This window comes from Fusarium phalaenopsidis, assembly GCF_050370095.1.
Source record: "Fusarium phalaenopsidis strain FUZ10S chromosome Unknown contig_32332, whole genome shotgun sequence".
Classification (NCBI taxonomy): Eukaryota; Fungi; Ascomycota; class Sordariomycetes; order Hypocreales; family Nectriaceae; genus Fusarium; species Fusarium phalaenopsidis.
The window spans coordinates 1,372,906-1,387,897 of record NW_028145391.1 but is presented as its reverse complement, the minus strand read 5'-3'; the positions used below and the strand labels follow the sequence as shown (position 1 = coordinate 1,387,897).

General features: G+C 53.7%; 4 protein-coding genes across 4 annotated transcripts; 2 read left to right on the top strand and 2 right to left on the bottom strand.

Moving 5' to 3' along the window:
- Positions 1-1,172: 1,172 nt before the first annotated feature.
- LRP88_13426 (kinase-like domain-containing protein) lies at positions 1,173-3,970 on the top strand (the record flags this gene model as incomplete). Its single annotated transcript, XM_083249797.1, has 3 exons — positions 1,173-1,281; positions 1,679-3,171; positions 3,227-3,970. The coding sequence occupies 3 exons, from the start codon at positions 1,173-1,175 to the stop codon at positions 3,968-3,970; spliced, it is 2,346 nt and encodes a 781-aa protein (XP_083094131.1).
- Positions 3,971-4,405: 435 nt separating this feature from the next.
- On the bottom strand, positions 4,406-6,488 carry LRP88_13425 (ankyrin repeat and BTB/POZ domain-containing protein; the record flags this gene model as incomplete). Its single annotated transcript, XM_083249796.1, has 3 exons — positions 4,406-6,069; positions 6,169-6,217; positions 6,267-6,488. 3 exons carry the CDS (start codon positions 6,486-6,488, stop codon positions 4,406-4,408), a joined length of 1,935 nt encoding a protein of 644 aa, XP_083094130.1.
- Positions 6,489-7,148: 660 nt separating this feature from the next.
- Positions 7,149-9,490, top strand: LRP88_13424 (kinase-like domain-containing protein; the record flags this gene model as incomplete). The annotated part of the gene is made up of 4 exons (XM_083249795.1): positions 7,149-7,188; positions 7,262-7,726; positions 7,779-8,431; positions 8,486-9,490. 4 exons carry the CDS (start codon positions 7,149-7,151, stop codon positions 9,488-9,490), a joined length of 2,163 nt encoding a protein of 720 aa, XP_083094129.1.
- A 1,959-nt stretch (positions 9,491-11,449) lies between these two features.
- Positions 11,450-12,023, bottom strand: LRP88_13423 (uncharacterized protein; the record flags this gene model as incomplete). The annotated part of the gene is made up of 2 exons (XM_083249794.1): positions 11,450-11,496; positions 11,594-12,023. 2 exons carry the CDS (start codon positions 12,021-12,023, stop codon positions 11,450-11,452), a joined length of 477 nt encoding a protein of 158 aa, XP_083094128.1.
- Positions 12,024-14,992: the final 2,969 nt, after the last annotated feature.

Here is a 14,992-nt window from a genome sequence, read left to right as displayed (position 1 = left end):
ATAGTTTCATAATAGTGAATGCGACTTCACATTATCACCAACTTATGGGGAGAATCCTTGTCTGAATGGTGGTGGTGGTCGGCGGTGAAGAATTTCTCCACGAAAGACCCCACCGAGAGCATGTGAGATACTGCCAAAAACTGCCACCGAGGATGGCCCAATGGGGGATAGCGCCACTAGCCACCGGAAATTACGTCACCCGGCGAAACGGGGTCTGGACGCTTTCGACGCCTCCCGACAGCCGCATTCCCCTCCTTCCCCCGTGCCCCCCTTGTTCAGCGGAGAACTGCTTCTGGTCCCCTCCTTTCGGTGACGATTTTGGGGAACAGATTCCAAGGGATTGGGTAAAAGATGCAGCCAATGAGTGACAGGACGTATTGCCATTTTGCCTCTTTTATGTGACGTGGTATCGCCTCTCGCCAGACAATCCCAGGCCGTGAATCGCGAACCCTTGAGCCTCTGGGCGCCGCGGATGCTTCCGGTCCAGGGTCTACGGTGACGTTTGTTAGCCCAGTTCGAGACGAGACGGACGGGCACCGAATGGGAAACCGGGACTTTGTCGTACCTGCCTTCTGGCTCTCAGTGGCTCTGGAGCGGGAGAGATCATGTGGCCTCCTTCCCTTGTGACATTGGCGTAGTTTTTTTTCTCTCCTCCCTGCCTTGCTCGCGATTACTTTTACTCTCTTATCTCCCACTTCAATTCGAACTTCCTCTCTTCTTTCACCTCCAGATTCGCCTCCTTGATACGATTCGCCCTATCAATGCCCTTGTCCTTCTATCGAAAGACGTCTACTAAACGAAGCGAATCACAGGCGGCACAAAGCGAACAAGCCTTTTCGACCCTACCCAGACCCCTGACTCGCTGATAAGCGCACTCCTCCACCTCCCTGATCCAGCAGTCCAGACCAGCCCACACACACGCGAGCCACTGATTGACCCTTGGACCGCTTTTCTTCTTTTGGGAGCAAGAGGGGGACACAACCGACACATCTCTCGCATATTGCGTCCTGCAGCCTACATACGCCTCAATTATTTGCCAATTTCTTCCTCACCGCGACTCCTGTCCCCTCTCCTTGGATATTTTCCGATCAACTTCGCAAATCCTTCTTCTCCAGACGACAATCAATCGGACCCCAACAGTTGAAAACTGATAGAACCCCTCCTCCCCCGCCATGTCTGCGGCACCGAGCCCCACGATCAATGGCCTCTCTGCGCCCTTGCGCTCGGCACTCAAGAGCGAGGACGATGAACGCCCGTACCCCTCCAGTGGCTCTCTCAAAGGTACGTTGAAGAAGGATTCTGTAGATAGTCATCGCCTCGAATTACGTTCGAGGTGGTTTCCGATACTGGGGCTGGCGCAACTCAATTCCCCCCTGAGCATGTGATGGAGCTTGACCCGCGAACGGATCCAGGATGTGACGCGCGCGGGCATGCGATGGCATTTCCGGGTCTGCTTGGCATATCATGTTTATGATTGCCGAGCAAGGCCATGAGCAAGACGGACTGACGACTCGGTAAGTTGGCTCTGTGCCTTGCTCATGCGTTCGAGTGATTGTCCTCTGACCCGTTTGCTATGCGGCTTGCGCGTGCTCATCTTGTATCTGGAGTTTGCTTGAACACCACACATGACATTTTTGCACCATCAATGTAAATGAGATCCAGAGCTCACACACCACAGCTGTACAGATTGCGGAGCCCGAGTCCGAAATCCAGACGCTGGAGGATGAGTCCCTGCCTGTGAAGCAGTTCTCTGCTGGCTTCAGACGACGCCTGAGCGGTAAGCTCGTGCCATCTCAACTCCCCAACGGTTCTTCCAGGTCGTCATACAGCGAAAGCCCTTCCCCGGCTCGCCACGCCGAGGATTCGGGACCAACGTCTCATCCCACTTCGCATCCTCACAGTCACCGCCGCCAGTACTACAGTGAGAAGCTTCTAGCCCAGGTTGGAGATTGGTTGGAGCATGAGCGGACCAAGGCAGCTGGGAGAAAGTCCAAGAAAACTACCCGTCGACGCAAGTCCAAGTCGCCTCCCAAGGCAAAGAGCTCCGAAACCGCCTCAGCTTCGGGCAAGGAGGCTGAACGCTCTCAAGGGTCTGATCAGGAGCAGAATGGTCGCTCGCGCTCTGATTCTATTGACTCTGACTCGAGCGATGTCTCCTTCGACAGGCTTCAGCGCATTCTGGAGGACTCGATGGCTCATATGGGCTTCACGGCGGTTCCTCACTTTCCTCCCAAGTTGACGCGTCCAAAGAACAGAAAGGTTCCCTCTCGGGCCTCGCTGCGTGGTGCCTCTTCCGATACCGACTATGTCGATGGAGACGCCATCGTTCCCAGCTGCGATGCTTGGCTGGACAACTCCAAGACCATGAGCTACGCAGGCGGTGGCAGCACCGAGGACTTGGCGGCCACCAACGGCTCCGACGATAAGGCCGACAAGGAGCGTGAGAACTGGCTCAACTTCAAGAACGAAATCATTCGTATTGCACACACCCTCAGGCTCAAGGGTTGGAGGCGCATCCCTCTTGGAGGCGGAGATAAGATCTCCGTAGAGCGTCTCAGCGGTGCTCTCACCAACGCCGTCTACGTTGTCCACCCTCCTCGTAACCTTGAGGAGGTCGAGAACAAGCGTATGCCTTCCAAGCTTCTGCTTCGTATCTATGGTCCACAGGTTGAGCACCTCATCGACCGAGACAATGAGCTCCAGGTGTTGCAGAGGCTGGCCCGCAAGAGGATCGGACCTCGACTGCTCGGTACATTCCAGAATGGTCGGTTTGAGCAGTTCTTCGATTCCATCACCCTGACTCCGTCGGACCTTCGCGATCCCGAAATGTCCAAGCAGATTGCCAAGCGAATGAGAGAGCTTCACGAGGGCATTGAGCTGCTGCCTCATGAGAGAGAGAACGGGCCCGCAACATGGAAGAGTTGGGATCAGTGGCTCGATAATGTCGAGCGGATCGCCACCTTCCTAGACAAGGAGCTCGAGAAAGAGGCCAAGCCGCCGACGGAGCCACGCAACCCCATTGTCCATGCCTGGAAGAGCAGAGGCTACGTCTGCGGCACTCCCTGGCCTCAGTTCAAGGACATGATTGCCAAGTACCGTGCCCATCTCTACAACCACTACAAGGGCGGTCAACGGGAAGTGAATGACAAGATTGTCTTTGCCCACAGTGACGTGAGTGCATACACTGATATCCCTCGATGAGAAAATTGGCTAATACTTTGCACAGACGCAATATGGCAACATTCTTCGAATTCGCCCCGATGATGAAAAGTCACCGCTTCTTCAGCCTGCCAACCAGCACAAGCAGCTCATCGTCATCGACTTTGAGTATGCAGGCCCCAACACGCGTGGCCTTGAGTTCGCCAACCACTTCAACGAATGGACGTACAACTATCACGACGCCGCAGTGCCGTGGGCGTGCAACGAGAGGCGGTATCCCACCCCCGACGAGCAGCGTCGTTTCGTCAGGGCTTACGTCGATCATCGCCCCCGATTCCAAGGAAATGGGTCCACTCCAAGACTGGCTCCTTCGGACGGGAACTTGTCTAGTGGCACTTCCACGCCCATTGCGACGCCCCTGTCGACCCCCAGCAACCCTCCTGCCAGCAGCTCCAGCTCTATCGTGGAATTCATGCTTGATGCACGAGTGCCTCCCGGAGGATGGAGCGCTGCAGAGCGAGCCAACGAGGAGGAGCGAGACCAGCGCGTGCGAGCTCTATTGGAGGAGACGCAGTGGTGGCGCCCGGCCAATCATGCACACTGGATCGCGTGGGGTATCGTCCAGGCCAAGATCCCAGCCCTTGACGACGCTGTGAAGGAGGAGGACCTCGGACCTGACGAGTTTGACTACCTCAGCTATGCCCAGGACCGTGTCATGTTCTTCTGGGGAGACTGCGTGCAGATGGGTCTCGTCAAGAAGGAAGAACTGCCGGAGCTTCTGCAGAAGAGGCTGAAGATTGTCGAGTACTGAGAGCTGGCTTCTGTGAGTGAGCGGCGAGGAGGTTTGGATCGGAGGAACCAGAGCGGACAGCCGAGGTGAGTTGGCTTTGATCTTAATGACGAGTGCAATGACACGGTAAACCATCCATCGCCTTGCATCTAAGAGATTGAACAAGTTTTGGATGTTTCCTTTCAACACTTTCTTAGTATCAGCGACGGCATAGAATCTTCAGTTGAAGAGATGCACAAGCAAGCTTTCGTATTTTCAACAATGCCATAAACGTATCTTGTAGATACTCAAAACTAAAAAAAAAAAAAAAAAAATATAGACGTTGAAAACGAAATTGGACTCGTGAGAAGGCGTGATATCGTAACTCGTGTCATGTTTTTCATGCTTAAAAGTGTCTAGATGCTTATGCCCCTCCAGTTGAACATATCGTAAATCTTTATATAAATGATGATTGACTTAAGCATCGAGCTTCAGACGATCCAACATGGCATCAATCTTGCCCAGCAGGATCTGATAGTTGATGGCATCCGAGGCAAACTCGTCCTCTGCAACTTCACCATCGAGGGTCCGCACGGCTCCCTCCTGCTTTGCTTCGCCATTCGCCTCCTTTGACTCTCCATTTGTCTCCCCATTTTGCCTAGCTGTACCATTCGTCTCTCCTGTAGAAATGGCGGCCTGATCGGCCATGGCAGCTGCCAACTCGGCGTCGAGCTCACCCGTCTCATCCATCATCTCATCCAGACCAGCATCCTCGAAGCGTAGTCTGAATCGATCTGACAGGTAATATCGAATATCATCGAGCAACTCGATCGTGTCAGTCTCCTCACGTGCCGTCAAACGTTGGGCAGATTCTGCGATCAGGGCTTGGAAGTCCTCCTCGTCGATATAGTCTTCAAGACGGTAGGCGAGATAACGGGCTGCGAATTCTTCGAGACGTTGCACGCGGAGGTCCCAGGCTGCGTGGATGACGTCGTAGATATTGATAGGCTCCATTTCAACTGTCTCGTGGACTTCTGCGTCACCTTCGCCGTCCTCATGAGCTTGGCCGTGAGTGCGGTCGACCAGGACGTTGGAGCTGCCGCTGCCTAGTGTGCTGATGGCGACAGCAGCCTTGCTCTTGAGGTTGTCGAGGAACAGCATATCAGCTGCGTACAACAGATCGAGGGCATGTTCAAGGGGGCAGACGACAGTCTCGGTGTAAAGGAAAGTGAGTATAATCTCAAGAACAGCCGGTGAGCAGTCGACAGTAACGACGCGGAGGTGGTCAGCACGGTGAGATTCGACAAAGTCGCCCGAGAACATCTTTTCAAAGTACTCGCTTCGGATGAGCATGGCCTTGTGAGCGGGATAGAGGACCGACTTGGGGGATTTGGTAGAGTCGTTGCTGTTTCCGGCTGGACCGATGGGTATGGTTGGTTTGTCCTCAGTTTGCTCAGGCTTTTCCTCTTCAGCCTCGACTGGCTCGTCTGCGCGGAGGAGGACGTCTGCGAACATTGCGTTATCGTGTTGCCACTTGACATCCTTGACTCGATCTGAGTCTACCACCATCTTGTGTCCCACGACATTCTGCTGGAAGAATTCCTCCAGTTGTCCCCTTGCTCGTTCCACCTCGTCTTGATACCGCTGCCGAGCAAGTCTCCTGTCAGCTCCGGCGAGAATGGCCTCCCACAGTGACTCAACCTCGAGCTGCTTGCTAATTTTGGATAGTCCGTTGAGTATTTCCTCTTCAGAGGCATCGGTTCCCGTAGGCGCAAGATCTCGCGGTACCTCACCCAAGTAGAGATACCTCAGGACGATCTGAAAGGCCTCAACGGGGATAGCATTGGCAAGATTCCAAGTGGCCGTGTTGGGAGCAGTAGCCAACTTGGCCTTGAAGTAAGGTGATCTTGCAGCAAGGAGAAACTTGTGCAGCTCAAATGAGCGTGAGCCGGCGACGAGAGTAATATCTGTGGTGCTGGGTGACGGACGCCCCAGGAGAGTAGAGATGTGGGAAGACCAGTAGACGTAGGGGTCTGAGGACTTTGAAAAATCATACTGTAGGAGGAGGTTTCGGATGCGGTCGTTGAGGGCGTTGTAGATGCATCGCTCGCCCTGAAAGGTGTTGCGCTCGGCGAGTGCGCCTTGTGGTTGTTGATGTGAGTTTCATAATGAGATACAACTGGAGACTATGCAACACGAAATAACACAATTGGGTATGAAACAAGATGAATTAAACTTACCAGACTCTAATAGTAGTTGAACAAGCTCATAATGTCCACACAAACTCGCCTATCACAGTCAGCCTCTCAGAACTCAAACTGCATGACAAACAACCCACGATGATGAGGGGCGTATAGTCAAACTTGTCCTTGCCATTGATGTTGACGCCGCGGCTGATGAGCTCCTGACAGGTCCTCAGATCACCATGTCGACAGGCCATGAGGAACTCGTGAAACTCGGGGCTGTCGTCGAGGGGGTTCTCGTCACGAAGGACGCCGCTCTTGATGAGCAGTGCTTCCTCGCCGAGTTTGCCTTCGAGTTCATCTTTGCGGAGGACCATGGTGAAGAAATAAAATATATACTATATGCCTCAAATGGCTAACAAATAAAAGAATCTAAGTTACGTTACCTATAAGAAGTCAATTCTTATCTCCGAAGACCGTAGGCCTTGATTATCAAATCAAATCATGGACCCCTCCAAAAAGTCGCCATCACCATAATCGGCCACCAAATTCCCCTCAGCCAATGAACGTCGACCGGTTCCTCGACGTCACCGCCACGGACCCCTTATCGATAACGAAGCTCTTTCCGGGTCAACCCCGGGTGGGCCTCCGTTGCCATAACAACGGCGCCAGGTGTTTACTCTGTGGGACGAACCGGGGTGAGTGAGTGGGAAGTTCAAGTTAGTCCAGGCCCATTTTCACGACCACGCTCTCTTTGTTTAAGCTCCGGTCTTTGCTTTCCCAACTCTTCTCCTCCTCATCCTTTTCAAACAAACCTTCTCTCACATCGCGAATAACCTCTACTAACCGACAGCAGGGTGTTTTTGTTTTTTACTTTACGTTCACATTGTTCTTTGCTTGTCCGTCTTGCGCACCTCGTCCCCCACCACCTTCCGACTCGATCACCAATTTGAGTACTCGTTCAACGGCGTGAAAGCTACCGTCGAAGCAGGACTGTATGGGTTGGACCGGTTATTTATCGTGAATTGACTTTAATCATGTCTTCCGAGGACAAGTACGAGACGTTGGAGAAGATTGGTAAGTCACGCTCAAACTCTCTCTCACGCACCGCCTATTCACGGTCGACTCACCGACTGACACATCCACCCAGGCCATGGATCCTTCGGTGTCATCCGCAAGGTTCGGCGGAAGGCCGATGGCTTCATCATGTGCCGAAAGGAAATCTCATACCTCCGAATGTCACAAAAGGAGCGCGAGCAGCTCCACGCCGAGTTCCAGATTCTGTCGACCCTCCGCCATCCCAACATCGTCGCCTACTACAACCGTGAACACCTCAAGGTCAGCCAAGACCTGCACCTGTACATGGAGTACTGCGGCAACGGCGACCTCGGCCGTGTTATCAAGGACCTCACAATGAAGGGCCAACGGGCACAAGAAAGCTTTGTCTGGAGCATCTTCAGCCAGCTGGTCATGGCCTTGTATCGGTGTCACTACGGCATCGACCCGCCCGAGGTTGGCGCCAATGTTTTGGGTTTGACACAGGGGACTGCGGCAGGTCCCAAGGTTCCCGCTGGAACTATGACTATTCTACATCGTGACTTGAAGCCCGAGAATGGTGAGACTTTCTGGTTCTTTGTTTACTTGTGGTGTGAACTAACAGCCCCCAGTCTTCCTCGGCGAGGACAACTCGGTCAAGCTTGGAGACTTTGGTCTCTCCAAGATGATCAAGTCCCACGACTTTGCTTCTACCTACGTCGGCACACCATTCTACATGTCGCCCGAGATCTGTGCCGCCGAAAAGTACACACTCAAGTCGGACATTTGGTCCCTGGGCTGCATCATCTACGAGCTCTGCGCACGAGAGCCGCCATTCAACGCCAAGACACATTTTCAGCTTGTGCAAAAGATCAAGGAGGGCAAGTTCCCTGCCCTGCCTGACGTCTACTCTCCCGAGCTTGGCCAGGTCATCAAGGACTGCCTCAGGGTCAACCCTGACCGAAGACCCGACACGGCGTCGCTGCTTAACCTGCCTGTGGTCAGGCTCATGCGCAAGGAGAAGGAGGTTGTCGACCTCAACAAGTCACTCAAGCTGAGGGAAGACGCTCTCCGTAAGAAGGAGAGGGAGGTGATGGAGAGGCTCGCCGGCCTTGAGATGGAGAAGGAGCTCATCCGAGAAGAGCTGGACTCGTCGCTGCGGAGAGAATGGGAGGTCAAGGCCCGCCTCAAGATTGATCACCTGGTCAACGCCGAGATTGAACAACTACATGTCCGCTTTGAGGAAGAGGTGCAGGCTAGGGTGGAGGAAGAAGTCCAAGCCCGTGTCGAGGCCGAGCTGCAGAAGAAGACAGTCGCCTTTGTCGGCTCAAGACCCCAGAGTCGCGAGGACGAGCACCCGACATCACCAGCCAAGTCCGATTTCAAGTCGGATTACCCTCACTCGTCGGTCAACACCAGTGGAGACGAGTTCCCCTCGACGACGGACCTCACTGAGTACTCCATCGATAGCCCCGAGAGCTTCCGGGAGACGAAGAAGACGACGCGCACCCCCTTCGCCCGTGCGCAGACAATGTTTGTGGGCAACGCTGCTAATACGCCCATGGACATTGAGATGGGCTCACCCAGCCCCATCGCCGCCATTGAGTCGCTGTCCCTATCACCCCGCCGCAATGGAGGTACCAAGGCCCCGACTTACAACGCGGGCAACATCTTCACGGCCAACATCTTTGCCAACAACGCCAACCGAAGCTCGGGCGAGAGCCGGTGGGATAACCCTCGTGGCGAGCCGTCGTTGTCTGATTCTGAGGATGACGACATCATGCCCTCGCCTACTCGCAACATCAAGTCGTCCAAGAACCCCTTCACATCAAAGACTCGCCCTGTCTTGACGTCGCAGAAGTCGTGCCCCATCAACCGACTCAAGCCTGCGGCCTCGAACCCCGGCTTTGTGTCGAAGCAGATCATGCCCCAAGCCGAGTCTGGTCCTAGATCTCCCAACCGGCGACTCAGCAAGATACCATCTGCGGCGTCGCTTCAGCCCGAAGCCAGCACCGCTCAGGGTCTGACTCGCACTCTGTCGCTTAACAGCAACAGGAAGAACGCGGACGAGGCGATGGGCAGGATGGTTGCCAAGAACAACATGGCCAACATCAAGGGCCGAACCCTCGTCGAGCTGCAACAGGCTCGTGCTGGTGGTCGTCCCATGAGCGCTGTTGTTCTCCCCACCACTGGTGAGAACGTGAGCCCCAAGAGGGCATTCAGAGACCGTATCGGCCTTGAGCGGAAGTCGAGCGGCGACGAGCCCGTGGCTGTATGGGATCCAGAGCGTGACGAGATGCCCAGCCCATTCCTCGTTCGAGCTCGACGCATCGCCCGGGTATAGGCCTCCTCGACGCTTGCGGTGCAAGAGCAGAGTAATCAGGCCAAGGGCAGTTGACGCCCTCGACCCTCGTTGTGTTCTTATTCTTTTTCACTTTCCTTTGTCTATTCTATTCCCCCTACATTGAAAGAAGCAAGCAAGCATCATGAGAAAGAGACAGAGGAGGAAGTATGGAAGGAGATGAGAGAGCGAGTTGTTGGAAACGAAACCATGGCAAGCGGCGTTTTATGGCGTAACAAGGAAGGGGGGGGCAACACACACACAATTCAGCAGCGTGAAGCCATCATATTTCCATGTTGGTTTGTTTGTTTGTTGGGGTTTTTTTCTTTGTTGTTGCTTTTTTTATTTGGTCTGGATTATTGGTCGGTTGGCATAACTTGATGACGGTCGATCGGGTTTTTGGTCTGGTCTATGATGAGGCGTGGGAAAGGGAGGGAGGGGGATTTGAATTGTGGTATTCAATGGATGAATGGATGGATGGGATTGATTGATTGATGGATATTGGCTTCCCTTGTTGTGTTTTAGACGTTGGTAAAAAGACCATGATTATTTAACCTGAGTCTCTTGATAATGTGGTATTGTCTATTCTTGGTGGATTGAGTTGACTCTATCAACTTGTACATGTCTCACTTACAGATATAGCCACTGAGTTGTATTCACTCACAGTAACTAACACCTTGATCTGCCCTTTGGGTATGCTATGAGGTCAAGTTACTTGAACTCTTCAACAGTTATCTATGGAGTATCCTCCCTGAACCAATAACTGCTCGACTATCCTCCGAGCCAATAATTGCAAGTCCTCGGTGAGTCTCCAATAAGAAGCATCCACAAACAACAACCCTTGTCTAGTTCAACTACCTGCACTTCAAGGTCATGGGCATCTTTTCAAACTCATCCACCAATTGGCCCACGATGGGTGGAATTGGGCATATATACCCTTGACGGCGGAAGCACAACCCGCCGCATCTCACTTGCTTTGGCTACTGCATCATCATATCATCAAACTCCCCCCAACGAACCACAGCAATTCCCATCCAATATTCAATCAGCCAGCCTTATTTCCTTAAACCACGTCAGCTAGTGCGCCCTCGAGTTGGGCATCACTGCGTCTGAGTTAGCTAGCAGCGGCAGCAACACACCAATATCTCTCCCTTGCAACGCCATGCATATGCATCCATCCCCCCTCCTCATCTGCACCCCAGAACCAGTCGTCCGGGCGAGGCGACAGTTAGAGGCGTGACGACTTGCAGAGACGACATGATGAGTTGTCTAGAAGCTCACCAAACGGAACAACTACGTTTGAACAAGGGCATCAACAACAGAGCAAGGGCATCCACGTTCAATATCACATCACATCGTAGAAGCAGCTTCTACACAAGTCGACAAACTTGAATTGGAGTATTTGCAATGCTCAAACGAGGAAATCAAGGGGGTATTTTTTCTCTCCATCCGCAAGCTAAAACACCACACACATTTGACAAAACAATTAAAAAATAGAGCAAAAATAATAAACACATCCCATCCACCAACAGAGCATCATGTCAACGCCAATAAGCACCGTGTCAGCCGTAAGTGTCCAAGAAACAAAGCAGGGCAACTATAAAAACAGCATTAAAAGGTGGCCGCGAGGCCAGTTCCATCTTGCGTTGCGTAGCGTGTTGTAGCCGTGAGGCCCATCAATCTTCCGATATTCCCACGTTCCGGGCGCCCTCCCTGATAAAGTGTCGTGTCGTTAGAGGCTCGTGTTCTAGCCTAAGAGCCTGTCCATTTCGCCATGGTTGTTGTAGTTGTTGTTTGTGAGAATGGCGGTCCTGTGTAACCCGCGCAGGACCTTGTCTTGCTCCATCTTGTTTTGTCTTATTTTCATCTCTTTTTTTCTCCTTTTCTTTTTCTTTTTGTTTCGTTAGTCAATGGTCTCTAACCATTGTGGTACCATGAGGCTCCTGGGAACCACCAGGGCGATTAGGGAGGGTCATTAGCCTGATTAATGTCGTGAACGGTGGGAGGTGCTGTGACGATGGGAGCTGTGGCCGTGGCTGTGGCGATGGGACGAATGGTGCGACGACGAGTGTCTGTGGTGATGATGCCGGCTCGAGGTACTGCTGCTGTCGAGATCACGCTCCAAGCTTTCAACCCTGGACCTGTAACCCTTGACAATCTCCTTGATATGGGCGATGCGGTCAAAGTCCACCTCGAGCTCATCCAGCTGCTGGAGGATCTCGGTGTAGCGAGCGATCTCAGCGTCGGCTCCCCCAATGATACCATCGGCTTCGTCGTACTGCAGCTGCGTGAAGCGCTGTGCTTCGTAACTTAGGTGCTGTATCCGCTGCTCGATGCTGGCCATGAGATGGTCAAAGTAGCGACCCAGAGCTGATAGCGATGAGCTATCGAGCATCAAGAGGCCCTGGCTGCTGGCGCGGCTTGCGGCGCGCGAGCTGCTGGATCCCCCTCCCAGCGCCGCTTGGCCCTGGCGTAGCAGTTGGATTTCCTCGGCATCGAGGCCTAACTGGGTGTCCGGGACGGCCTGTGCCGACATGGCGGGCAGCCGCTGGAGGGGCTGCTAGCTACGGCGCGGCGGGGCCGAGGGGATCGTAGAGGCGACGGATGCGATTGAGGTCGGGGGGGTCACAAGAAGGTTCTGGTGCAATGGATTGTCGCCGGACGGCGGTTGGGTATGTGCCGAGCGGGTGGGCGAGGAGAGATTCTGTGTGTGTATAGGACGGCTGCAGCGACTCGGGACATGGACTGTAGCGGTTCGGAAGCGGCCAAGAGGCCGAGAGGGGAGTCGGGACTCGGCGATGTTGTGGTAGAGGTAGAGGCGCGGAAGATGGTGATGCCAATGGTTGCGACAAGAACGCGCACAGAAGCGACGGCGATGGAGACGACCAGGACGACAACGGGGACAACAGCAGCTGCGATGGCGCTAGAATCGGCGTGTGCTGTGCTGCGCAGAGCATCATGATATCGCGACCGAAACAATCATGAGCATCATCGGCGGGGAGGGCGTGAGCGTATGCGCAGGTAGTGTAGCGTAGCGTCTCTCGACTTTGTTTGGAATGGTGTCAGTGTGGTGTCGTTGGGTCGATGTCGGGTCGGTAGGTTATCTTGTCTGGAGGCTCCCAGACCTCGCGGCACCCAGACGAGGAAGAAGAAAGAGGAGAGGAGAAGAGGTGTGAGCCGGCTTCTCTTTTTGGGGAAAGGACGGGAGAGCCGTGATTGGAGAATGGGAGGAGCAACAAGACGGAGGGGAGGGGGGGAGGACGCAGTAGAAAAGGGCCGGTATACCGACCGAAAGGCGGCGGAGAGTGGGCGGCGTGGGTTTCGGTGAGAGAGGCAGGGATGATTTGATGGGGGTAAGGTAGACCCAGGTCAGTTGGTACCGGGGTCAAGCCTGACGTTGACCGGGGTGCGCTGCGCTGAGGATGAGTTGACCGAGTGGTGACGACGATTCGATTGATTTGCTGCTCGAGTGCCGAGAGGACAGGAGAGTCGAGTCAAGTCGACTTTGTGGGCAGCACAGCACAAGCAAGAAGACAAGTGCAGAGGGAGAAGAGACGGCGCGTGGGAGGTGCAGCGACCAGCAGGGGTGTCGTTTCTTTTGATTGATAAAACCCCCGGTTGTTAGTTTCTCTGGGGCTGAAATCCGTCGATGTTGGTTGGTGGTGTTTTGGAGGGAAAAGACGGACTAGACCAGAGCAAGACGGGATGGATGGATGGATGGATGGGATGCAGAGGGAGGAGAAGAGGAAGGAGGAGGAGACGAGGTTGCACGAGTTGCTTGTGATGCTTGCACGTGCAACTCGAACTGCCTGTCTTGTTTCAATTGAAGAGAAGGTTCTTGAGCCGCGGGACAGATTTAGGTAGAGTCAAGACAAGGCACGGGCGTGTGACTCGATCTTGTCTTGTCCTGTCTCGTCTCGATTTGTCTCGAATGGATGGATCGCTTCGTATCGTGGAGATGGAAATCAGTGCGGCGGCGTCTAATAAGAAAACCGTGACAATCAATGGATAGATCACCGCCTAAAGACCTTGCAAGACCTGGGGGCCAGGTACCGACAGAGCGGAAACCGGCGCAGCAGCACCAAATCTCAGTAGCGCGCGCTAGCTGAGCTCTCCAGGGCCGATCTCGAGACCGATTTTTTCTTTCCTTGCTTTTCACGGCAGATGAGAAGAAGAAAAAAAAGCAACAACGGTCGGTAGGGGAACTGTTGGGGCAGACAAGGGTTGGTTTGGCGCAAGAGCCTAGCAGGGCTGTTTGATGAACCACAGTAGTTGGCTGTTGATGGTGGTAGTGAGTGGCAGTGGTGGTGCTAGACAAGGTCGGTGAGAGCTTGTGTGAGAGTAGGCGCCCAGACCGTGGTGAGAGGAAATAGGTCTAGTCGCCAAGGGAGGGAAGAGAAGAGGAAATAGGATCAGAGAGTGGGAAAAAGAAAGAAGAAGAGAAAAGTAGTCGACCAGAAAAAAAGAAAAAGAAAGGAGGTGGTGCAAGAGAATGGAACGATGTAATAGTCGATAATGCGAAAACATAATGACCGAGACTGGCAAAGTCAGGAGATGGATCATGATACACCTCAACCGTCATGACCCGGGATGGATGGATGGATACATGATCAAACACACCGACCTCTATTACTTACTTACCTACTGCCTCTCCCCGTCAACCGATGCCGAGTCCACCACGAACGGGGAGCCGCAGATTGCTGGCAACATACGACAAGGAGCTTGCTTCTCTTCCCATGACCGAACCGACGGACGGAATCCCGGATCATGGGCCGCCGCGCTGCCTTTCATTTCTCGTCTTCGTTTGTGGGACTTGACTTGATCTCTGTAGGTGGGACTATTATATCTTGTCTCGTCCTCGGTTCAACTTCCATCTCGATGCTAGGAACGGAGTAGTCAGGTACTGAAAAAGGTGAGGATGGAGACGCGGATCCATGTACATCCAATATTTTCCTCTGACCGCTGCTCTCAGCCTCTGGCAGATTCCCATGCTGTCCTGTCCTGTCTTGTCCCCTCGGCTGATCATGACGGAACCGTGCCACCTCGGGACATTTGAAAAGAAGTCCATGGATCCCCGGGCTTTCTCTGGTGTCTTTCACCTACCCACGCGCCTTGGGACGAGAGCCACGCTTGCATGGAAGCAGAGCCACGCTTGCATCCATGGCAAGGGGAGCCACCCGCGGGGAACCGCCTGAGGAGCCCCGAGACGAGATGCGACGGTAGGTACCGTCTGTCTGTCAATACAAGCAAGTCATGTCACGCCAGTCCGGGCGGTGACGGGAGCAACATCCAATGTGTATGAGTATTGCGTAGGTACCTAGTATGGCCCAGCAACGGAGATTGTATCCAACATGGAAGACTTCTGCTCATACAAGCATCTGCCAGTCTCAATTCAATGGACCACACCACCAGCCCTACATCTACAAAGGAAGGTCCAGTACATACGTAGTGATTGCCAAACTCGGTAGGTGCTAATGTAATGCGCACGTGTCTCTCAATGCATGA